This window comes from Haliotis asinina, chromosome 1 (assembly GCF_037392515.1).
Source record: "Haliotis asinina isolate JCU_RB_2024 chromosome 1, JCU_Hal_asi_v2, whole genome shotgun sequence".
NCBI lineage: Eukaryota > Metazoa > Mollusca > Gastropoda > Lepetellida > Haliotidae > Haliotis > Haliotis asinina.
This window is the reverse complement of record NC_090280.1, coordinates 50,885,346-50,912,702: the sequence shown is the minus strand read 5'-3', so window position 1 is coordinate 50,912,702 and position 27,357 is coordinate 50,885,346. Positions and strand designations below refer to the sequence as shown.

The 27,357-nt window shown below is 39.0% G+C and overlaps 1 protein-coding gene across 1 annotated transcript; it reads left to right on the top strand.

Moving 5' to 3' along the window:
* Nucleotides 1-1,401: 1,401 nt before the first annotated feature.
* Nucleotides 1,402-26,487, top strand: LOC137293198 (lysophospholipase D GDPD1-like). The gene is made up of 10 exons (XM_067823891.1): nt 1,402-1,552; nt 13,708-13,750; nt 16,189-16,324; nt 18,081-18,126; nt 19,312-19,433; nt 20,706-20,795; nt 21,208-21,341; nt 22,317-22,379; nt 22,769-22,820; nt 23,760-26,487. The coding sequence occupies exons 1-10, from the start codon at nt 1,402-1,404 to the stop codon at nt 23,889-23,891; spliced, it is 969 nt and encodes a 322-aa protein (XP_067679992.1). The 3' UTR covers nt 23,892-26,487.
* The last annotated feature ends 870 nt before the right edge of the window (nt 26,488-27,357 follow it).

Here is a 27,357-nt window from a genome sequence, read left to right as displayed (position 1 = left end):
TTGAATCAACACAATATACTGAGCAAATATGTTTAGGACCACCGATCCATTTCACGAAGCAAATGACATTTTCCTGGGTTTTTTTAAAACAAAATTGTTGAATATCTAAAACGCTTGTCAATGCCCCAATCATCTATTTGTCTTCGTCTTAACCAAAGGTTAGCGTGGAATATCAGGATCTTATGCCTGAAATTGCAGTCTTACCATTCGAAGGAATATGCGGTGTTGATTTCATGTCACGGTTAGCATGTATTGCACGTGCATAATCGTCAAGCTTCCTGTAGCAGTTAAGTGTACTCACCCAATTCGTTGTACCGCCTCTCTTGTCACAAATGCGTTTAGTGCGCAGGATCATCTAATATGTGTCTAGCAGTATGTCGTTCAGATATCAAGTTGTATTCTCTTCGCTCAAAGTTGCCGTAAAAAGTGACAAATTAAAAACATCGTAGCAGAGTGCTTTTATTGGTGCACGAGAAAAAACGGAGAAATTTACTGTTTTTTAACGCACACAAAAGTTTTGGACAACATATAGCAGTGTCTATTTCTCAAACCCCTAAGGTAGTCACACATATTTAATAATTTATACCTACGGATAGGAAATTAAATATTCTACATTTCTGTGTCACTCTGTAGCCGTAAACAGATCCAGGACAGTGAGCGCAATTCTCGCACAACGTTCACTTTTCAAACCTTACGAAAATGCGAGCCCGAAGAAAAACAACTCGGTATTCAGGGGGTTATCATACAGTTACGGCAGTTTGAAGTGACCAGTGATAACAGTTATAATGTTCTGCGAACATATTCTGGAATGTTTTTTCACCTCACAATTTGAAACTGAATCTGCTGAATTGTCAGATTAATAGGTTAACAGATTAGGCGGAAGAAAATGACTGTCGTCAGATATGATAAACTTCATGACTCAATGACTTTTAAGTACGTTTTCAAAGTCTTCTTCAGTGTCGAGACTGCTGAAATGCCGTATGCATTAAATTTTACTGGTGTTATATCATATTTAGATGATTTTCACATTTGCTATTCACATTTTGTATTTTATGGAAACTAGATCCGAGATCGAGGCCTTGTTTGCCACCATTCGATTCGTTGGTTTTAAAATGACGTAGTATAATCAGTGATAAATAAACAAACAAGCAAGCAAACAAATAAGAACTGGCAACTGACTGAATAAATGAATAAAGGAGTAGAAACAAGCACTTGGGTATTTGCAGTAGAAGTAAACATTTAAATGATAAAGTACGCTACGCATGACGATCGTGTAAACCTCAAACATGTCCGCATGAGTCGCGTCTTCACAATGAACCCTTTATGGGCCTCTTCAACAATACGTCATCACGGCACTTGTCCGGAACTGAAGGGGAGGTAAATCGTCTTTATTATTTGTTGATGGAGTTCGTCGGGTTTGTGGTACTGATGGTGTTTCTCGCTCTCGTCGGCGGGTACATCGTGACCTCGCTGCTTCTGTTGAGGTTTCCGAACCTCATTCACAAGAAAAAGAATCTTAAATTCAGATGTCGACACATCAGTCACCGAGGAGGTACGTAAAACTGTCAAATCATGGTGTGATAGTTATTCATGGTTACATAGACTGGTCGACCCGACTGCCTGACAGCAAGACTAAGAGAGCAATCATCAGCTGACAACAGCTTTTCTCGAATATTTCCGTATATTTAGGTTGTTTGAAGTACAATAGCACAAGCTGACTGCGTGACAATCGGTTCATGGCATTGATTAATTATTGGTTTAACTTTGAATGTGCAATTTCGTTATATTTTGCCGTTTAGAATTGTACAGGGAAACCTACCGATCGTCCTGTAATACTAATTGGCCAAACGGGTTATTGAATTATGATATTTATAAAAAAAATTGAATTGGTGCATTTCTGCATGAGGATATCAATATGATTCATGTTTTGAAGTGCTGTGGTTTTCACTCAAACCCTTTGTGACAATTTTCATCAAGCAATAAGAAGTTTGGAAATTGCTAATAAAATATAAGTTTAATATTTCTGACAGTTTTCACTGAAAATCAATGGCACAGATAATCAGTTTTGTTTGTCAGTAGGAAAATCTCTGAAAAACTTAATTCTTCATGAAACATCTTTTCCTGAACATTATATAAATTTCAATTTTGTCCAAATACATTGTGTTTTCAAGCTGAGGTGGTCCATTAATGTTTCATCTCTGTGATCAAATAAAACCAGTGTATGCAGAAATTGACAGTTTATGAAATAGTTAGAAATAAGTCCAACTCTAGTCTGACTTTTCTATAACAAAATAGGCAGAATGGCCTATAAATTAATATCCTGTTCAACCTTTTATAGGCAGGTCGGTAGTTCTTCAACCTGTTGTTTTCCCACAAAAAGACAGCTCAAAAGAATACATTGTCAACACTCCAACCCCAATGTGTTGTTTACATCGTTCATGAGCACTGGACATTCGAATGGACGTGTCAGGTTTTGTTTAATTCCATATGATAATCTGTGATATGGTTTTACAATCTATTCATGTCCACTACACGAAGATATGTCATGTTGGACGTCCTGTAGTGAGTTTCATTGATCATTTCCTCACATTGATCGAAGGCTTATCATTATCAGTTTTCATACAACCAGAATCAAATATGGAGATAAACTATTCTTGATAATTCAAATGCCAGATATTTCTACCAACTGAAACCGACAAACTTGTACCAAAGGGACTGTTCATTATTGACGGTTATGGTGGGGAAAGGCTGACTTTAGGGGATGATTTAGCTGTAGCTTGTTTCTGCACTAACTGGATCACCCACAGAAATCTCTATGAAATCTCTATGACAGGCCGGGAAAGCCACATTTTAAAAATGGCTATAGCTGGTAAAGCCACATTTCCAATATGTTAATTAATTAATTAATGGATTACCGTAACCAGTGAAATAGCGTCCCAACTTTGACACTGAGTCAATCTTGTTTGTCTATAACACATGTAAGTGACTTCTTACACTGCACAAAATGCCTGTATTACCCAAATTTACTGATGTTAGAAAATGCACGTGTCATCCAGCAGCCATATGAATAACGTTAGAAATCTACGTATCACCTGGCTTTCAGATTTACATACATTTAAAGCGCTGTTAAAATAACGAACAATCAACTCTGCATTTACATGTATTTCACAGTTGTGTAAATCTGGCCATTGTTGTCGTGTGATTGTAGGATATGCATTTCAATACATTTGAAATCTTGTATGACCAGAGTTAGGTTTGTCATATAGTTAGTACACGCATAAATGGTTAGTAGTGGATAAATAGTTTATAACAAGATTGACGCTGTTTTAGCATATATTTCGGTGGTTCTGTAATATAACTGTTACATCAGGTTCATTAAGGCGTCCGACTATGTCATAATGTTGTGAGATAATTACGTACATATGGTGAAGTGATATCCACGTTTGAGCACCGCTGTTAAAGTGGGTGCCTTCCTATACATACATGTCTGTTTAGAAGGTAAAATATTGGGTGTATTGGCCAGAGCGATTTGTATGGCAGAGAGCATGTGTGTGCTGGTGTGTGAGGGAGAGGGTGTGGGATGCGTAGGTCTAGGGTGGGGTGGTGGCGATATGTCGGTGTTATGGATAACTGACCTTTGGTACACGTCTTATACGTGAGGAGACACTGCTTATGTGCTTATCATCAAGTGTTACTATTGTATATAATGTACCTTTGAGTATATAATGTGGTGCTACTTATAGAAACAAAACATGTTGTAATCTGAATTGCTTTGTTTAATATCGTAATGGGTTTGAATCACTAAGCATGTTCTGCCAACATAACTGGGAGAGTCACATTCCATGTTCACGCAACCGTAATTATTGCCGGGAAAGCCACATCAGCTGAGGCTCTCTGTTTCGGAAATGTGGCTTTCCCGGCCTGTAACCATATGATCCACATTCAAATTTAGAGGGCCCTCATTCAATTATTTTCCATTTTGTCCAAAACCGTATTGCATAGGAAAGACCTACATTTTCATTATCATTTATTCACAGCACTGACCACTTCCCATTGCAGGGCACTTTCATAGCCCCAAAAGGTGATTGTCAACAAATTGGCAGTTTACCTAATCCATATGTTTAGTGGTCTGTCTTTTTTATGTACCCACGTGCGGCAATGAAGATTGTTAACTGATCATGTGTCACAGCCTCAAAGATGATTCCCCCCCAAAAGTGGCAGTGACATGGTAAACTCAATGATTTGACTAATCCTCACTTTATTTAACCATGTGAGTGCAATTGTTTATACAACTATTTGTTCGTTGACATTGCATGGTACATGTCTGCAAAATGTTTGTTATGGCGAGTATAGTTCAAGACTGAGATACAAAATTTATGTGATTTGGTAATCTTGGGACTAACTAACAGGTTTGAGTTATTGTGGGTATGTGTGTTTCAAACTTTGAGATACAAATACCTGAAGCCTGAAGAGAAGATAAACATTGAGGCAATGTCAACCTATGGGGACCCTAGGGACCAGTGAACGATGTATTTTATTTATCTTACCAAACACCTCAATTTTTTGATAGCATGAGTACAAAACTTTTTGTAGCCATTGCAAGATTTAACAGGCAACAAGAAAAGATAAATGGTTATGTTTAGTATAAGCTGCTCAGTTTTTGGAAGTTGGCTGATGGAAGAAGTTTCGCACAGTTGTGACTGAAATACCCAACTTGTTCTTCTGTGAAACACAGTACAAACAATGCTCTAAACAATTCTGTTAAATGAAAAATGTTTAATCAATATTTTCCGTTAAGGCTTTTGCTTTTCAGAATTGATTAGAAGTGCTAAACAGATATTTCTGAACTGAAGCTATTGTTTGATGTAAAGATCTGGGTTACCACAGCATTCTGTGTCAAACAATGTTTGAGTCTCTGAAGATGGAAACCAATAATGTTTAAGATCATGTAAATCTTCTTTCTATATGGGTATGTGTCAAGGTTTGTCATCTCACATAATTTGTCTGCCAATACATGCAATGGAAGGTTCCCAGTTCTATTGCCCAGATAAGAATGAAGAATATCATGTCATGTTGATATTAAGGATATTCTGGATGTCATGTTGATGTTCTAGATAATGCAGATGTCATGTTGATATTCTGAATAGTTGGGGATGTCATGTTGATACTCTGGATAATGGGGGATGTCATGTGAATATACCAGATAAAGGGGATGTCATGTCGATGTTGTGGATAATTGGGATGTCATGTTGATATTGTGGATAGTGTGGATGTCATATCGATATTCTGGATAATGGGCATGTCATATCCTAATTCCGGATAAGGGGGGATGTCATGTCAGTATTCTGTATATTCTGGATGTCATGTTGATATTCATCTAATTCTGGATGTCATATTGATGTTATGGAAGATGGGGATGTCATGTTGATATTCTGGATAATGTGGGATGTCATGTTGATACGCTGGATAATGGGTAATGTCATGTCAGCTATACTGGAGAATGGGGATGTCATGTCGATATACTTGATAATAGGGTATGTGATGTCAGTATACTGGAAACTGGTAATGGCATGTTCATATACTTGATAATGATGTATGTGTCATGTTGCTATACTGGATAACAGGTATATCATGGGCTGGATTATTAGTTACAACTTCCAAGTGATTGTTGGTCGTTTGATTATGGGTAGAAAAGAAAATAACTACAAACTCAAAATTGCAATATGTGAATTCATTTCAGAGATTCTTCAGGAAAGATAAACTGCAATTACTTTTAGTGTGTTAGTTATTCTCATTTTATGTGTGATGATACGTTTGTACAGGTTGATGCACTGTCATGTACCTGAGGTCACTATTGGTCACCTGTAATGATGCAGTTTGGGTGTGCTAGAGAACAAGACACGATGCCATTATCGATACTGTTGTTTCATTATCCCTTTGCCCTCATTAGCATGATTAGCACAATACTTGATTATCATTTAGAAATAGGTTATGTCATAATGGGCTGTGTGGAGATATAGATTTTATATCCATAGTGAAATGAGGGACAAAAGCATGCTCAGGTAACATTGTGAACAACAATAGAGAATTACCTAGCTGCTTTGAAAGACCTTGATCATCAGTGACCCACTTCAACAGCAGTGTTTGTGTTGTCAGTCATTGTAAACAGAGACCATATAATAATAATCAACTATAAAATCGTTTGTGACATGGGAATGTCTACTAAGGGCTTTTACAGTTTGACTCAAATCATGACCAAGTATTGAACCTGACTGTGATGCATCCATCATAGGGTTGCAAATACACTATCTTTCAGGCATCCATCATTTGAACATCACTTGCAAGACGCAAGACCTTTGAACTGTGTTTTTCATCAGGTTTGAAACTGTGGTTTGATGGTTATTCTCTTAAAGATATCCGTGGACGAAGTTGTGTACAGATTTGATATTTTTCATTTACAATATCATGTTTTAATACTATATAAAATTAGTATATTCTTTAGTGTTAGTCTCAGTTTCAAACAGTTGACATTCATATTTGTTTTTAATGAAAGCTTGAAAGAATAAATAGTTGTATTTAGCAATACATATACATTTATTGTTCTTTTATAAAACATATAACATGACATCACAATCACACCTGCACAGTCCCAGTCTGTTGCAATTCCGGTATTTTCGGAAAGTTATGTGACAAATTTTTCATGGTAAGTGTCATGATAAAATTAAAGTTATGAACCCTATGAAAATAATTAATTTCATTGGGTGGTGTGTTTGGGGGGATGCCTCACGACCTTTATATCATGACAAGTTCAAGTTCTCAAGTCATTCCCTCTTAATCTACTGTGAAAGAAACGGTCAAATGGTCACAAAATCAACTATACGCGGTTACTGTATGTAATGTTGTACATTGACGTTTGTGAAAATGGTCCTCGTGGCTTTAGTAGTTCTGAGTAGCTTTCCTTTGCAAAAAAAACCATATTATAATGTGCGTATGTCTCCGTACGGCTCCAAAAGCGTTATCACTGTCAGCCCCAAACTGGCATTCAAACAAACATTACTGTAACGTTCGTGGATAACGTGAAATCATGTTTCGTTGGGACTATCAGCTTCATAAAGTTACGCAAATTAATATGAAATCAAAATCAGAGACTAATAGCGTCATTTAGTGAACCACCAACCAGTGGCAATGGATACTTAAAACAAAATCTAGAGGTTATGTGATGAAGTTCAGCGAACATCGGGGATATTGACAACAGTACTGTTACATGACTGGCCTAAAACGGCACGGATTTCGTGAACGATACACATTTTCAGCGATTTTGTCAGTTGACATGTGGGACAGTTGAAAAGTCTTGTGACATCTTGTGAGAGACAAGATAGAGATTACGATTATTGTAATCAGTTTATTTGAGCTGTTCATGTAATCTTTGACTGTCAGTCGCATCCAGTGAAATCCAGCTAAGGAATTAACTCTCGGTCCGGATATTACGCAATATTGTTTACGTGGTTACCAGAGTGTTCATTTGCGAATGTCTGCGCATCTGCTGCGCATGTGTTCCGGTAACCGGAAGTTAGCAGCAGGGTGTCGATGTGTATCAGTTAGCGCTGATGTTTAATGATGAACTGTTGGAGAGGGCCGTCCCTCTATTATATGGTCTCTGTTGTAAAGTAGTGTTGTGCCATTCAGTTGACTGACATTAGCTGATTTGAGAGCAGAGCTTAGTAAGAGAACAGCACCACTACCAACCATGTAACCAGAAGACGTAAGATCTGTGTTCAGTAACATAACCTTGGGATTGTTCTAGGAAATGTTCCCCAAACTTGAGATCTGTTTGGTAACACAACCTGGGGAGAGTATTAGGAAACATTCTCGAGACTTTAGGTCTGTTAAGTAACACAACCTTGGGATTGTTCTAGGAAATGTTCCCCAGACTTGAGATCTGTTCAGTAACACAACCAGGGAACAGTACTAGGAAATGTTCCTCAGACTTTAGTTCTGTTCGGTAACACAACCAGGGGATAGTACAAGGAAATGTTCCCGAGACTTGAGATCCGTTCAGTAACACAACCTGTTGATAATACTAGGAAATGTTCCCCAGACTTGAGATCTATTCAGTGACAACGTGGGGATAGCACTAGGAAATGTTCCCGAGGCTTGAGATCTGTTCAGTAACACAACCTGAGGAGAGTTCTTGGAAAAGTTCTGGCCACTGTTCATGTCAGTGTGACTCCATGAGTTGTATTGTGAAATGTTCTGGCAACTGCTTATGTCAGTGTGACACCGTGAGGTGTTGTATTGTGAAATGTTCTGGCCACTGTTAATGTCCGTGTGACACTGTGTGTTGTATTGTGAAATGTTCTGGCCACTGTTAACGTCAGTGGGACACTGTGTGTTGTTGTTTTATGAAATGTTCCAGCCACTGTTAATGAAATGTGACACTTTGAGTTGTTATGTTGTGAAATGTTCATATTAAACATAAGTCTGTTAACATCAGTGTGACACTGTGAGTTGTTGTCTTGTGAAATGTTCCGGCCACTGGTAACATCAGTGTGACACTGTGAGTTGTTGTATTGTGAAATGTGCCGGCCACTGGTAACATCAGTGTGACACTGTGAGTTGTTGTCTTGTGAAATGGTGCCGGCCACTGGTAACATCAGTGTGACACTGTGAGTTGTTGTCTTGTGAAATGTTCCGGCCACTGGTAACATCAGTGTGACACTGTGAGTTGTTGTCTTGTGAAATGTTCCGGCCACTGGTAACATCAGTGTGACACTGTGAGTTGTCTTGTGAAATGTTCCGGTCACTGGTAACATCAGTGTGACACTGTGAGTTGTTGTCTTGTGAAATGTTCCGGCCACTGGTAACATCAGTGTGACACTGTGAGTTGTTGTATTGTGAAATGTTCATATTGAATGTAAGTCTATTTTCGTCAGTGTACGAACACCGTTAGTTGTTGTGAAACATAACCTAGTCATCTCCATGATTACAGCACAGCTGTTGCCAGGCAATTGTACAGTCAGTGTGATCTCACAGATACGTAACACTGATCAATCATTCAGTGAATGACCATTCAGGTTAAGCTAATATCTAAATATGCCTAAATTAATGTGTATACACAATTTAACCACTCAGAATAAGTAGAGTATGTCAGGACTTAAAGTGTGACTCAGCGTTTCTCTGTAGAACTTCATATTGTTAGCAGTGCTATATCCCCCGTCTTACCTGTTTGTAGTGGTGTTCCAATGATAAAAAAATGATCGAAAATCAATCAAAAATGGGACTAAAAATAATCATCAGTCGTAAGAAAATATATTTTCAATTACTGGTAATCAGAATTTTGTTGTTTTAGTATAACACACTTGAATAATGTAAGATAACCATTAAATCTGATGAACATTTATGTAAAGCTATATGCGTTGTATTCATAGTATCGTATTCACCATTCAGTAAATATTGATCACTGTAACCTGTCTATGAAGAAATTTTACATCTATCAAGAATATGAATGAGTGAGTGCATTTAGTTTTACGTGCACTCAGCAATATTTCAGCTATATGGCAGTGGTCTGTAAATAATCGAGTCTGGACCACACAATCCAGTGGTCAACAACATGAGCATCGATCTGTGCAATTGGGAACCGATAACATGCGTCAACCAAGTCAATGAGCCTGACCACCCGATCCCGTTAGTCGCCTCTTATGACAAGCATTGTCACCTTTTATGGCCAGCATGGGTTGCTGAAGGCCTATTCTAGCATGGGACCTTCATGGGTTATCAAGGATGTAATGAGATATACTGATAAATGTTTGTTCTTGCATGACAGTAGTAGTTAAAAGCACATTGACTGGATAAACCCTTGGGGAAAAACCCATAAAAATGGTGATTACATTGGAAATGTATGTTTCGATTTTAATTGATAATCCTTCCAAAGTGGTCCTTCTGTAATCAATAGGGAATTTGGTTTCAGATACCCAACATTAACTGACGTTTACGTGCAGTAACACTACCTGAATGAGTGAATCTCTGTTTGGCTCCACTGATATCAATATCAGATATCATGATATCACTGATATCATTATCAGCTGTTAACTCCACTGATGTTACTATTAGCTTTAGGTTCTATTGAAATCATTATCAGCTCTCTATTCTCTCATTGATATCAGCTTGTAATTCTACAGATATCATTGTCAGCTCTCTATTCTCTCATTGATATCAGCTTGTAATTCTACAGATATCATTATCAACTCTCTATTCTCTCATTGATATCAGCTTGTAAGTCTACAAATATCATTATCAGCTCTCTATTCTCTCATTGATATCAGCTTGTAATTCTACAGATATCATGACCATCTCTTAATTCCATTGGAATCATTATCAGGTTTTAATTCTCTATCTTTATCAGCATGTCAGTGCTGTTTACATCCTTACCAGGTTTCTTGTCTTAATTACCTAGGTTCTACTGGTATTATCTCTTTCATGTGACCCTGATATTTTCCTCAGTCTCTGCTGTCAGTATTGATTCCAAGTATCCCTGATACCATGTGTCATGGAAATAAGATAAGCATAATCATTGCTGGACATTCCCGTTGTGAACAGGCAGCAATCAGTCAGAGACATAACATGTATGTGATAATGCACTTTCTGTTGCCTGTAGGTTGTGGGTATCTTTCAGTAAATATACAGTCAAACCCCACTTAGTTAGATCCAGTATATCTGGAAACCCTGCCTGCTGGGCGATTTTTAGGGGAAACAAAACTTAACTGAAGCAATGGTACGCCTTGAACTGGATTCCACGCTTCCTGACCCAGACAGAGAATTTTCAAACCATTCCCACAGATTTCCATTGATAAATGGCCCTGTTATTCGGACAGAAAGATCTGTGCATATGCATGTGTCACACCTGTTCTGTTTACCACATGACTAAGTGTATTCGTTGTTTATCTCTAGGCAGGGGTTTGATATGAATAATTGAATTGATTAATTAGTCTTCAAAACACTAGGGACTCATGTCACTTCATTTGTTAATTAATAATTCGGATTTGGCGAAAACACGTTAAGTAGGATTAGGATTAAGTACATTGTATATAACTGCGAAGGTTCAGTGAAGTTTTTGATGGACTTGGTGAAGAAACTTGAAGAAATAAAACCAAGGAAGCGAATATCTATCACATACATGAATAAATTTTCAATACACAATATTGTCAATATGTTTTGCTTGTTTGATCCACACAACTGGATGCCTTGCTATCTGGATGATTTCCGAATGCCACCAAAATGTCTGGATAAATGGGGTTTGACTGCACTTATCTTTTGATAAAAACTTGTCTACGATGAGCTTCTTTTACACCATGGCCAATCTTAACATCAAGCTTTGTAAATAGTATGGTTACTGTGCCCCAGAAACTCGTGTCCAGGGACTACTTGAAGTAACTTAGGTCATTTCAAGGGTCCATGTTTATATATACGGTCAAGTGCATTAGCCATTACTTGAATCTTTCATGGTTAATGGTTCGACCTCTTTTGATCAGCTGACCACATCAGCTACAGTTAAAGTATGTTTATATGTTTTCTGCCTTACCACATCAAGCAGAAGCAAAGAGGTTGGCAACGTCATGAATTGTGGAATTTGTCATATTGTTTGTTTCTTTAACCAATCCGTAGCAACACCTTCAGATACCTTAGCCGTGTAGCTGAATTTGTATTGCTCCTTTACCTTTCCAGTAATCCTGTGGGCTGTAGTAAATTTTATCTGCTATTAAGTGATATTCGGGTCCTAAGTGCATAACAATGAAAATGAAAGAAATATTGAGAACGCAGCTGAAGCAAGAATATTAAATTCTGAGAATTACTGCTTGGCATGCATCTATTCTATTGTGTCGAACCACTGAAAAAGTTATGTAATGTTTCTTTATAGTCTAGGAGTAAGGTATACTGTCATTGACCCTTGTTGGAACAATTACGGATTTCGCAGAAATAGATATACTCATCCTAGAGTTTGGTCAGTGATAGAGTAAGAATAATGTGGAATACTTAAGGAAAGTGTCTAAATGATGTTTGTTCAGTCCTACTCCACTGTCTGTAGTGGTGAATGAGTGAGTTTAGTTTTATACTGCTGTTAGCAATATTCCAGCAATATCATAGCACGGGGACACCAGAAATGGGATTCACACATTGTGCCCATGTGATTGTGAGTAATCGAACCCAGGTCTTTGGCGTGACAAGCGAACACTTTCACCTCAAAGCTGTCCCACTGCCCCGTATTCTCTAGGTGCATCTGGGTATATATTTGTGTGAATGACATGGAATGTTCCATGAAATATATCTTGTTTTTAGTTGGGTATAAGGCCCAAATTGGAGTGAAAACCCTTAACTTGGGTCAGTGTCCCTTACCCACATTGTCCATACATATATTACTTTACATCAAGTATTTAATATGTGGAAAAACATATGGTTCTGCTGGGTTCTAATCCTACTAAACTGTGTCCCTAAAATCCACAAACAAAACCCTGAGCATAGTTATAACTACTGCCAAACATAAATCTCCTTGAAGTTGTCACTGCTGGGTGTTATGAAAACTATATCTGACCAGTGAAATGGGAGGAAGTGGACAGCAGCCAATCAGAACTGCTTTTGACTAGTGACTTCCATTCAAATCTGTGCATTTAAATATAATTTGAAAATGTTCTTGATTCAGTTCTTGCCAGCTGTAACTATTGTTCAGAATATACAATGTTAACCGTTTACAGGCTGCATGATGAGGCACATCCTCAATATCGCCAGCGTATATGTTCCGATAAGTCTCCACTATACCCTAGATGCATCTACAGCTAAGCCCGATAAATTTAGTGCCTCCCTTGGCTGACTTTTTATCCAATCAAGTGTATATGCTGGAAAGTTGAGCGAGCCAATCACAACACACTTTCGCTTTTTAAATTTGTCAAACTGATTAAACTTGGCAACACGAACCATACACACATTTTCTGAAAGAGGAAGAAGGAGTTCTTGCATATATTTTAAAAAAATTTTCAGACCTATCAGTGTATCTGTATGTTTTCTCCTAAATCTGAGTCGCATTGTGAACAAACCTTCGCAGTTGCAACCGCTATCTTCATTGACACTGGCAAATTCAGTTGTAACGGCGGCTTAGCTGATTGGCCGATTGTGAGGATGCGAGCCAGCATAGGGAGATGATAAAATCCGTAGATGCATCCAGGGTATAGTGGAGACTTATCGGAACGTATACCCTGGAGATATCGAGGATGGATGAGGCACTGACTTTAATGGTACATGACATAATTTCTTGCTCGCTCACTCACTCACTCACTCACTCACTCACTCACTCACTCACTCAGGTTGAAACAATATACCACGGTATTGGTAGAACTGAAGTATTTCGCCTTCAGTTCTGTGTACCTGATACCATGATGTAATCCATGTTTTTGTACCATGATTTCTATCAAGTCATAGAGGTATTTTTTTCCAATGTTCTTAAACAAAGTAAGGTTTAGCTCTTGTCATTTTCTATATTATGATCATATCTCACATAATGAGCTGAAACATCCTTGTACACCAATACATACCACATAGTGTGATAACAGCATATTGTTTCACTCACTCACTCACTCACTCACTCACTCACTCACTCACTCACTCACTCACTCACTCACTCACTCACTCACTCACTCACTCACTCTGTTCTTGTTCCAGGTGCTGGGGAGAACCTGGAGAACACAATGGCAGCGTTCAAACAGTGAGTATCAGCTTCCTACCTGAATGCTGTCATATGTGTTGTTTTTGTGTAGACATGTGTCTGGATGGACAGGGATTCACGAACCCTGTCAGATCTTTTGTACTGTAGTACGGGACCATTGATTATTTATAGTTTGAGGCATTGCATGGGGAATCATGTACAATGTAAATGTCCGCCCTCCTGAATTTATGTACAAAATTAGTGACCCCTCATCATGTCATGTACAAAATGAATGACACACCACTCATTTTTATTCCAGCAAGCCCCAGTGCATGCCCTCCTACCTCCCAAGAACAAAATGGGTGGAGAACCACCACCACCCCAACCCCCCCCCCCCCACTTCCACCCCATTTCGAAAGTCTGCAATGTCTGCAGTCTCCCAACCAGGCTGTGTGCTGTTGGGACACACCGAACGTACCCCATGGAATGTACTGACTGATTTCTCTTGATGCCTCAGCTCTTACAAGGTGTATCCTCTCAGTGAATACCGTTCATCTCATGGTTGAAGGCTTTCCCATGAGTCTGAGGCTTTAAAAGTACTGGTATTTCCCTCAGTTGGTCTCTGAAGTGTTCAGGATGAGAGCTTAGTTAAAACAGCTTCTACGTTACGTGATCTCAGGTTTACAGTGGTTAGCCAGAGGTCACAGACTGCCCAAGTTGTGTTGTTGGCTGGTTACACTGAAATCGTGTTCCTAGAAGTGTTCCTAGAACTTCCATATATAAAGTATGTTGTATTTGCGATTATATTTTTGTTCTAAAGTACCAATTCTAGTACTTTTGTTTGTGTTAGTCCCATTTGGGATTTGAAAAAACACACCCTCACAGTCAGACACCTAATTTCGAGTTCACGAAGTCCTTCTATCCTAAAGTGCATCTCTCCTTCTTCGCACCTGTCCTTCAGCCCTCCCGCTCTCCCGCTCTGGCTTGGCTGCCTTGTCTGTCCTCCTGTCCTTATGTCTCCCCTCCATCTTACTGTACTGCCTGTCCTTGAGCGGTCGTGCTTTCCAACCCTGTGCCCCACCCTTCTGACGTGGCCACCTTTCCAGCCCTGTCCTCCTATCTTCTCCCTACTATTCGTGCCTGATTTTGAGCCATCCTGCTCTCTGACACATTGTCCCACCCTTCTTACCTGGCTGCCCTTCTGCCGTCCCTCTTGTCTTTATACCCTCTCTTCTACACTGCCACCGTCCCTCACTCACACATCCACCTGCACCATGTAGAAACATTCCTGAGAGTGATGCCATTATTGATTAAGGCAGTGAGGACCAGGCCTAAAGGTTATGCTGACATTATGCTATTTACTTATTTATGATCTATAATGACATTTCTTGAGCTATCCCAGAATGTTTCTACAGATTCACAGGGATATAATTTGATATCGACTGATTAGGTCTTTGCAAAAAATATTTTTCAATTAAGAGTTTTTGTTTTAACTTTTCCCTATGCTGAAAAGGAATCCATGTTGCTTCGTTCTCCATGAAGCAGTGTCTATTCTTGCCGCAGGAGCTGCAAGATAAGTGACAAAAAATATATCAAAGACAGTTCTGTGGCTCCTTGTTAATCAGATTTTAGTCATCTGTCCAGAGACGTGTTTGGTTTGAGGGAATGATTCTTTTACATCATTACAAATATTCTGTCTTAAATATGGCCTGTAATTTTCACTTATCTTTTACGTTGCTTATAAATGCATTCATATATGTGTTTAATGTCGATAATTAATTATTGAGCTTTCTTCAATGAACTTTTGCCTCATTCGATCGGGAAATGTTATACATTGCCAGACAGCTTGACGATGGTATGGGTAGAACAAATCAGTCCTTCAGAAACAGCAAGCAAGCCATATACCATTGACGTAGACAATTATACAAAGAATATTATTAGGCCATATACCAGCTATGTACTAATAATGTAGACTGTTGTTAGACCATACAGCAGTATTGTAGACCATTATTAGACCATAGAGCAGCTATGTAGACCAATAATAGACAATAGAACAGCTATGTAGACAATTATTAGATCACAGAGCAGCAATTAAGACCAATAATAGACAAAAGAACAACTATGTAGACCATCATTAGACCCTAGATCACCTATGTAGACCATTATTAGACCATAGAGCAGCTATGTATTAGACACCAATGTTTGGCCCTCATGGCATTACTGGAAACATCCCAATTGTTAGATCCAAGTAACAGTTTTAGATCATAGTGCCAGTATTAGACGCAAGTGACAGCGATAGACATATTGCCGTTAATAGTGACAGTATGAAACCAGTCTGCCCATATTAGACCCATGTGACAGCAATTGACAGTACCAATATTTGACTGAACTGACATATTAGATCATAGTGCCAATATGAATTCCTATGGTTAATTGGTCTTAATCAGGGAATAGAAGTAGAACGATATATCAGAGCTGTCTGACGGTTGTTATTTCAGTGCAATGTCGCGGAACACAGAGATGCTGGAACTTGACTGTCATGTGACCCGAGATGGTCAGGTGGTCGTGTCACATGATGAGTCTCTGGAACGAGCGTGTGGCTACAGTGGCAAGATTTCTAGCCTGGATTATAAGGTATCTCAAACATTTTGTGTGGTATGAGATATGTGTTGTGTTCAGATGTATGACGTCTATGGCGATACTGTCGAATCACATATATCATGATCCTGGGTTATAATTGGTCCCCAGAATTGTGTTTGTCATTACCAAATGGATTGCATGGTCTGACTCTTTAATTTTGTGACCAAGTCTTTACACTGCATTTTCTGATCTTGTGTTCATGTGGAAGGAATATTTGGTGAGACCAGCAATGAACAACAGTCCAAGTAAACTTAGGCTCAGTATTTTTCGTTACACTGGTATATGCTTTGTCTGACAAGCTTTAGCAGAATATGACCTATGACTGTCTGATCAAACATGAGACAAATCAATGGAATTAACCAGTCAGACAATGACTGCTATTTACGGTGTGGCGGGACTTTCAAGTTGGCGACACAGAATGAAATGGACAGTGAGCTCGCTCAGAGTTTTGTGATGACATGGTTACTATTAGATTATTACCTACAAGATGACATCGTGGAATAATAGACAGAACGTTGTTTTCAGCAACTCTTTACCCACTGTTGTGAATAATAGACAGAACGCTGTTTTCAGCAACTCTTTACCCACTGTTGTGAATAATAGACAGAACGCTGTTTTCAGCAACTCTTTACCCACTGTTGTGAATAATAGCATCCTCCATGTGTATCACTCGGAAGTGATCTTGTGTAAAACAGCTTTCAAAATTGTTCAAACAAATGTTCAAGTACAAACAGTTTTTAGGTGAAAGCTAAAATGATATGTGCGAATGTTAACTTTCGCAATTGGTTAGCTGTGTTCAGAGTGATCAATTAATGGGGATAAAATGGTATACCACAGTATTAATAGAACTGCGGTATTTGGCCTTCGGTTCAGTTTGCTGTAATGGAATCCAGAAATTTTTTATTTTTGGTTTTTATACTGTCATTTAAAAACCTTTTTATACATTTTCTAAAATGCGTAAAAATCAAATCATGCTATCCTAGACGACCGCTATTTTTCCTGAAGTAAGTTTGGAATTGCCTTGAATGACATCTACTTAGAGCTGAAAGTCAGTAAGACATCAGTACCTGGGTTCCGTTTTCAGTTCTTTCAAATAAGAATATTTGTCCAATCATATTATACCTTCTGTAACTGCATACCTTACGTAAACACATCATTTGCATTAAAGATCATCTGGCTAAACTGATGTCAACCTGAGTGATCTCACGTGAGATCTGGAATGCATGCTATTAGGAACAGTACCAATGATTGTGCGAAAGATCTCTTCTTGAGAGGCATGTTTAGAAGCTGGTGAATCAGATAAGGACAAAACTTTATGGATGAGCAACTTCTTTAATCAGATGGAGCGGCGTTTCGATACAGCTTCTTGTATCGTTGTCAAGCAAGTAAAGACCTTGCTCATCCATAAAGTTTTGTCCTTATCTGAAAGATCTCTTGCCATTTTCTATCCAGTTCTTATGTGTTGTGTCAATTTTTAGCTTTATGATCTTATCTCACATACTAAACCGAAATGGAGCTCTTGTATGTACCATACCGTGGTGAGAGAGTACCGTTTTCCCCCTGTCAGTTAATAAAGTTAGCTGACGTGACCTAGGGTCTGTTAGACTAGGATTGACTCAGTATAGCAGTGTAGTGGATAATGCTAAGACTAAGTTTACCCAGACTGCATTGATCAGCAAACGAATAATCACGTCACCAGTATTTCATCCATTGCGATGGTTACCTGATAACTGTTACCCTCTCTCCCCAGGATCTCCCTCTTCTGAAGCCCTGTCTCAAGGTGGACTTCAGCAGCGGTGAGTCAACATCCCTACTGTAACATGTCATTATTTGGGGATTATACTTTCTTAATGAAGTACAAGTATGCTTTCAAATGACATGTATTGCATATTGGGTAAAGAACATATAAAGTTTTTTGGGTGATTTTCTTTATGCTTTGAGTTAGAATTTCATTGACAACAAATTTCTTCTTTTGTTATTCAATGGCAAAATGTCATTCTGTAATACAGTGAATTGTGTAAAAAAAGAAAATAGAATCCCTGACTATGCGACTTAATTTTGAGATTTGCTGTTATCAGAACGATAAGAGGCATATGTACCTGGCACGCCGGATACTAGGGCTGTGTATTGTCAAATACATTGTATTGCAATATATTGAAATTCAGGCACCAGCATTGCGATACATATTGCAATATATTGGGAACTTGTGTTTGTAAGTAACACAAACTGTAAATGTCGATCCTATTTCCTACATTAGTTCCTAAACCAGGGATTGGGAAAGAGAACGTTGACAATGGGCCATTTTCAGAATTATTAGCCGCTTTCTGAATTTAGAATGGCCCACTGCCCTTGTATCAACAGTAAACTTCAAAATTTCAATGGGCCATTTTTCATTCATATGTGCAAAATGGCCCATGGCCCTTGCCTTTCCAAATCCCTGCTAAAGATATATTATATATATATAATGCTTTTAAGGGTAAATATGTTTATAGCTGAATGAATCTTCTGTGGTCATTACCACTGTCAACATTTAGGCAGTGTGCCGCCCAGATGCCAAACAGAAGTTGAATCCATGACATACATTATATTTGAGAATACACTTTCTTAGTAAAGTACAAATTCTAGTAGTTTGTTAGGTTCTAGCTCATCCAGGATTTGAACCCACAGTGTCAGGCACCTATTCACCAGCACACAAAATCAGTCACCTAACCTGCTCAGCTTCCACGTGTATTCATATGTTGAATCCGTTAAGCACTTGCATGCAGTGTCATGAATACTGAGTGCTGATTGGTGTTGCTCTCTCCAGCCTTATTCTGGCAGGAACCAGGCTTTTTTCATTGGTTACTTATGAAAAGCGACTTCCCTACTGGACAGCCACAAATATATGTAGGATATGGATGAATGTTTGATGATATAAGACAGGAAATAGCATTACTGCTGTGGTTGAGAGCGACACCTAGTGGTAACCTCTGATTGTCTAGGTCATGAGATCCAGGGAGGAGAAGATCGTCAGATTCCACTGCTGAAGGACGTGTTTGAGACCTTCCCAAACTTAGTCATCAACGTTGACATCAAAGTAGACGATGATGAACTCATCACAAAGGTAACTAGCCAACTTAGTACACACTTTCAGGTTTCTCATCCCTGGGGACCTTACTTACTTCTTCAAGATGTCTTAACATCCTACATTCTTTTTGTACTTCCTTCCAGTTTTCAACCCTTCCATCTTGCCAATTTTCTCAGTTTGAGACCTTGGGCATGTAACTTCAGTTTGAGGATGCCATGTAATTTTTTTTAAGCAACATTTATTTGTGTCTGTAACATGTCTTGAAAAGAGAATTGTATTGATCTGATTTCATCTATAAAGACTCTCCATAGGACGTTTGAAACACTTGAACCAAGTTTTATGTACTTTCCACAAATACAGCATGATAATAGCCAAGCCAAAACTGAAGTGAAAAATGAAGTAGAAAGCCTCTGGTGGTAGTGCTAGGTGCCAATCAACTGTAGTGTGTCTCATGCTTGATAATAGGGGTTGGATGGGGTATTAGATGGGTACAATGTCTGTTTGGTATGAAGAAGTAGAAAGCCTCTGGTGGTAGTGCTGGGTCCCAATCAACTATAGTGTGTCTCATGCTTGGATGGGGTATTGGTTGGGTATAATGTCCGTTTGGTATGGATGTTATATAGCTGTCTGACAACAGGCAGTATGTCTGGGTTTAAGTTGATGTTGATGCTTTACCTATGTGGACTGAATAACTGTTGTGCTCTCTGCTCCTGTTGGGCAGTGAGGTAACCTGGAGGTTAAAGCGTTTGTTCGTCACATCGAAGATCCAGGTTCAATTTCCCATATGTGGACAATGTGTGATCATGTCCCATCTGTGACTGACTTACGGACTGGGTTTGGTTTTGTGCTGCATTTACCAATATTGAACAAGTTGAAAAATGGAGGCACGGTTTGTCCTGTTATCTAAGGCGCCATAATTCTCTATGCCAGGGATGTATGATGGTTGGTTAGGATCCCAGGATTCCCCTTGCTAATGATGCTTGGTTTTCAAGCTCATGTCTCTCTCTCCAAGAGTTTCAGCAGAGTGGCAAATGTCTGAGAGGTGGCATTTTAGGGTGTTCTCACACGCTCACTCGCCCATATCATAACTCACTCTTTCACACATGCTGGTTGTGAAAGGAAAGTCTAGTGGTTATAGCGATGCCTCATGATTTGGACCCGGGTTTGATTCCCCAGACGGGTATGATGTGTGAACCCCATTCTTGATATTGTTGGAATACAGCTAAAAGCAGGGTAAAAATAAATTCACTCACTCTGCTACTGTATAATACTGGTGGTGATGACATCGACGTGATTCCATCAATGTAGGTGTCGGACCTGGTGCGGGACTACAAGAGAGAGTCTATCACTGTCTGGGGCAACCGCAGCGACAAGGTGGAGACCAAACTACACAAACAGGTACACAGTCAGCCACTGTAGCCAGGAACAGGCATGTGCAAATATAAAAAAAAATCAGCAGGTCACTCAACAGATACAGTAGACATTCTCTTGTCTGGAGAGAAATCTGTTAAAATGGTGTTTACTCATTGTGGTGGTCTTCAGTGTCCCCAGTTTTAATTTGAATATTGAAAACGTTGTTTTTGTGATGAATATGTTATAAGACTCATTTGTTTTTAACACCTTATGCAGTATACCATCACAGCATTATCAACCAATCACAAGTGGAATACTGTTCTCGGGAGTGATAAATACAATTCATTAATCTCCCTTTATTATTGATGAGTAGCTCGCCATGAAAAGTTAGTACAGAGTCTCTTGTAAAAGAATAATGTAGACACAACTGCTAATATTTTTATATGTGTTTTCCCAGAATCCAGAGATCCCGCTGATTTTCTCCATGAGGAGGGTCGCCCTGCTTCTCTTTTATTTCTACTCAGGGTTACTTCCCTTTATTCCACTGAAGGAGTCACTGCTTGAGGTCATCATGCCAAGCATTCTCTTAGAGTGAGTACTAATCGAAATGTTTCTTTTTTTTAGTACTAATCAGAATTGTGTCCCTTTTTCTAAACTCACCAGAGTTGTCTCCATTCTTCTTAATACACAATAGCTGTCTCCCTAAGTCAGTACACATCAAAGGTGTCTTTTGCTGTACATACCAGAGTTGTCTCCCTTCTGCTGAACACATTAGAGTTGTGCTTAGTACATCAGAGTTGTCTGCCCTCTGCACTCATACTGTGTTATCCTTTCCATGGCCTCACGTACAAATGACTGGATCAATGGTTCAGTGCATCTATTCCTGCCTCTTCCCTGAGTCCACAGTTGCGGAATATTTTACAGAATGCCGCTAGGGTCAGAAACGCTTTTTAAACTATATTCATTCAGAATTTTGCATCCTTTAGCAGAGGAATTTGACAAGTACACTGAAGACGTTTTACAGGTTAAATAAAACCTTATTTTAACTGTGTAAAAACCCCAAACATTGGATAACATATGTATACCAAATTGTTTGTGTTAAATGGAGCACAAACCTTTGGACACAAATGATCTTTTTTCTTGTTCTGAGTAATGGTTTAATGGAATCTCTTGCAAAAGTATGTGCAGAATTATTAGTAACTGGCTACAGAATTTACCATAATGTATGAAATAATTCTACTTTCAAGGGCTAGGGGGATATAGCATATAAACCATGAGGATAATGACCCATGTTTCTTGTAGCTACCCAGTCTGTAAATAATCGAGTCAGGACCAGACAATCCAGTGATCAAAAGCATGAGCATCGATCTGCGCAGTTAGGAACAGATGACATGTGTCAACCAAGTCAGTGAGCCTGACCACCCAGTCCTGTTAGTCGCTTCTTACAACAGGCATGGGTTGCTGATGGACACTGTTCTAACCCTGACCTTCACGGGTTTTCAGCTTGGACTTTTAACAGTGGCACTGATGGGGAGTGCTTATGCTTACTGTTGGTTTCTGTTCCAGTGAAGGCACGAGCCCAATAAAACTTTCCAGGAAACAGAGGTTTGCCATCCGAGTTATAGATGCGTGAGTATTTGTTAATAACAGTAAACAAGACATTTCGGTATTGGAATTGATTGGCATGTTACACAACTAGGAGGGCTTGGTTTAGCTTCTCTCAGGAACATTCAGCAAGCCAGTTTTACTACCCAGGTTAGAGGACTGAAGAGCCCAGTTTTTAGAAGTTGTGCATTTAACTAAGATAGTGACACAAAACCCTGTTCACAAGAGAGTCAGTGTGACAAAGGCTGCAGTTTGTATGAGTTCTCAAACTACAAAGTACAATGTTCTACTGTGTAGCCTCAAGCCACCTATTGTTGTGTGTAATTTTATACCTTAGTTAAAGCGATATTCATAAATGAACACAGTCACATAGAAAAGAATACCACATACCTAAGATGCTATCTGTGTTTTAGGCTGATGATGAGACCAGTGCTGTTTAAACACCTGGAGAGGCGAGGTATACAGGTAGGTGGATTATTGGGGCCAGTGCTGTTTAAACACCTGGAGAGACAGTGTATACAGGTAGGTGGATTATTGAGATCAGTGCTGTTTAATCACCTGGAGAGACACTGTATACAGGTATGTGGATTATTGAGATCAGTGCTGTTTAAACACCTGGAGAGACAGTGTATACAGGTAGGTGGATTATTGAGATCAGTGTTGTTTTAACACCTGGAGAGACACTGTATACAGGTAGGTGGATTATTGAGATCAATGCTGTTTCAACACCTGGAGAGACACTGTATACAGGTATGTGGATTATTGAGATCAGTGCTGTTTAAACACCTGGAGAGACAGTGTATACAGGTAGGTGGATTATTGAGATCAGTGTTGTTTTAACACCTGGAGAGACAGTGTATACAGGTAGGTGGATTATTGAGATCAATGCTGTTTAAACACCTGGAGAGACAGTGTATACAGGTAGGTGGATTATTGAGATCAATGCTGTTTCAACACCTGGAGAGACAGTGTATACAGGTAGGTGGATTATTGAGATCAATGCTGTTTAAACACCTGGAGAGACAGTGTATACAGGTAGGTGGATTATTGAGACCAAAGTGGTTTGAATGCATGGGGAGAGGAAATACTAAAATAGGTGAATTATTTGATACCAGTGTGGTTGAAAAATATGTTTGAAAGAAAGGGGAGATTATCTTCATTATAGATAGAAGCTTCAGTGATTACCTCCCATTGACATTGCCAGCATTCATGGCAGCCTCCAACCGGGCACTATCACTGGCAATTGATGCTTGTAGTACAAGGAGATTCTGTGGTTTGAGTCATGAGAGACTTTACTCATGATGTCAATCACTCGATTTTGTGGTCTAGATTTGATGATGTTCAGACTGCCATCATGCACCTGGACTATTGCTGACAAACTAAGAAATCCCGATTTTGTTTCAGACATATCTATGGGTGCTCAACACAGAGGACGAGTTCGAGCGAGCATTTAAGCTCGGAGTGCATGGCGTCATGACGGACTTCCCTACCAAGTTGATGGACTTCCTTGATGCCCACCCTCAGTATCGGCAATAGACTCTTCTGGACCTTCCTTTGTATATCTGAACAAATTCGTCATCCTCTTGGCGACGTGCTGTCAGTGTGTTTCACTGAATTATGATGATGTGTTTCTGCTACTGGGTGAACATTACCATCGACCAAGCCTTCATGAATGTGGAGACAGAGAAAACGTTTTTTCTTTATAATTTCCAAGAATACAGAAATGAGGCATGGCAAGGGAGGTAACCCTTTGATCTGCTATGTTCTGAAAGCTCAGTGTGTTATGATTTCTGATGTTTCATATTTCTTGATTGTTTGTGACAAAATTGTTTTGCTATTTTTTTATTTGATTTCCACAAAATTGTTTTTATATGCTGTTACTTAAGAAACTAAGTATTGTGTCCACATGTAAGGTTTTAATATATATATATATTGTTTGGATAGCCTTACTAAGTCATGGTGAAATGCTTTAAGGAATGACTAGTCATATTTAGGTTAATTGAAATCATATCAAAGGCCACAGTCAGATGACTTCCCTCATTGGTTGAATAATCAGTTACCGTGGTTACAATCTTTCACATATGACAAATTTGTTGAGTTGCCATTTTAAAGCTGGATTTTATACCACAGACAGCTATTGGAATGTGGCCAATAGCTGATCAGTTAGGTTATTTGTCTACTGAAAGGGCACAGAAACTTTTCCATAACGCTAACTAAAAATCTGCAACATGAGACCAGATGTCAGAAGTGTATCAACATGTCCTTGATTGCATTATTGTTTGTGGATTTGTTTCACCTTTGTTTTCAAGATCATTATTTTTTTAACAAAAACTAGCAACAAATCAAGGTGGACTATTTTTTACATATATATTTTGTGTCCTGCATGTTTAGTTTACACAAAACAACATTGATGTCCCCAGTTTTTGTGAAGAAAGAAGCACCTTACATGGTCAGTTGTGATTGTATAGCCTTGTGGTTGGTTGCTCGGGCATTTTTCGTGTGGTGTATGTATGTGTGGGCAGGTCTGTGTGTGTACATTAGTGTGCATGAGTATGTATGTGTGTGTTGTGTGTGTTTTGTGTGTGTGTGTGTGTGCATGTGTGTGTACGTGCGTGTGCGTGTGAAGATTTGTTCTTTTGAAGAATCCTTTAGGATGATCCTGACCAGACTCTGCTCACTGGTCACAAGTGTGACGGTCATGATAATGACTTCAGAGTAATATATTTTCTGTGTTGTATTGTCAGGGTATTCATCTGTCATCATGTGTCTGTGTTGGAGGGGAATATTAGTATGGTATATATATATTTGTTCACTAATCTTGTCTGTAATGATTTCACATATCTGTTGTAAACAAAGTGGTCAACTTAGCTATTTAACCTTCAGTTGTAACATATGACAGTAGTCTTTCTGGTGTATCTGGTTGTATCAGCTTTTTGTGACGGGGAACCCAATGTGATGAAGGTTTTGGTGATTCAGACACAGACACAGCAGAGTGCAGACAAACCCCCAGACACAGGCAGGACATGGACAAACCCACTAGGCTATGGTGGGTTAATTTGGTTACCTGCATCAGCCAGTTGTTATATCTATGATGGCTGACCTAGTCACGATGCCCCAGCTTCCACTGCCTTGATGAAGGCAGTGTTGACTGTAGACACCCATCACTACGTTTACAATCACAGAAGGTAATACAGTGGGTCATGTTGGGCAGCTGCAACAATGGGAGGTAACTCCAAGTTCCTATCATGGTCACTGCCACATTGTGAGTCTGTTGGAGTCACCTACTGCCACCAAACACCACTGGATCACTCACTGTAAGGTCACAATATGATTTGATAATTGAAATCGAGCATTTAGCGAAAGGTTAATTTTAGGGGGAACATCCTAACAGTTTCAGTGCTGGGACTCACTGGCATAAATGTCAGATTAATTAAACACAAATATACTTTCATGAAATATTTGTCTCTGGATCATTACATATGTTGAGCTGCTCAAAGCATATCATCCTAATGTGTCCGATGTCACAGCTACACCCATTGTCTTACTATGTAACATGCAAAGTTTTTTGGTCAGTTTGTGATTTTTTCAGTAATGTTATTTTTGTACTTAAGCTGAATGGACTAAACTATATTGAACTAACTCTTGCTTAGGTTCGGGGTGTAAACGTTATCATTCAATCATATTTATCCTGAGTGAGTAGTCGAGTGGTTAAAGTGTTTGCCTGTGGTGTCTGGGTTATATCCATACAGGATAAGATATGGGTAGCCATTGTGGTGTACACTGTTGTGTAGTGTTGAACAATGAGTGTGAGTGAGTTTAGTTTTTAGCAACAGTACAGCAATATCATGGTGGGGGACACCAGAAATAGGCTTCACACCTTGTACCCATGTGAGGAGTCAAGCTCTAGTCTGTATGTAGTCATTGGCGCGACGAGCAGTGCTTTAACCAGTAGGCTACCCAACCGCCTGTAGTGTTGAACAAAGCAGCCATAACACAATGTCCTCTGTTACCAAGGTTACGTCTAATCATGATCTATGTATGGACAGAGAGGCTGGCTTGCTGTGTTTCTTTTCTTTATTTTTTTATTATGCACACACTATCCCACTTATCTTGAAATAACATTGATAAATGATATCTCGTTTATTCCATCTGTTGACTGAATGTATCGTTCAAGTTAGTTAGAATCTCATTTTAGTACACATTAGCTCCCTAACAAATTGTTCATCTGAAAGTCTTGCCATTTTCTTAAGTAAACGACATGTGTTGGTTCAGAAATCTCTTATGCACATGTGTACTGGGAACATGGTAGATTGTCCCATGACTTCAATATTACTTATGTGATTGAGTGAGTGAATTTAGCTTTACACTGAACTCAGCGTTATTTCAGTTATATGGCAGCAGTCTGTAAATAATTGAGCCTGGACCAGACAATCCAGTGATCAACAGCATGAGCACTAATCTACAAAAGTGGGATACAATGACATGTGTCAGCCAAGTCAGCAAGCCCAAACCACCTGATTTACATTAAGTGACTGTTATGACAAGCATGGATTACTGAAGATCTCAATATTGTATTACATGACCTGTATCATTATTTGTGAAGATTATTTTAATTCCCAAAGCGGTACCCAAGCAACAAAAACCTGAGATGCTGTCCATCAAATCACCATGCTTACAAGATGTTCCTTGTAATATTAACTTTTTGATAATTACTGTGTCTCATGGAATTCATTTCATTGATGGTACTGTTGAAAGATGTGAAAGATACAGCTGCGACAGTTAGAGAGTAACCAGTCGTGAGGCTGTCACGCAGCAAAACAGCCAAGAGAGGCACAAAAGATACCAGTCCTGCATAGAGTAGCACCTATATTGTATATCAGTTCTATATATGTCAGTCATTTTTCTCTATTTCTTTCTGAATGTATTTATTTTGTGGGGTGAGTGAGTGAGTGAGTTTAGTTTTACGTCGCACTTAGCAATATTCCAGCTATATGGCGACGGT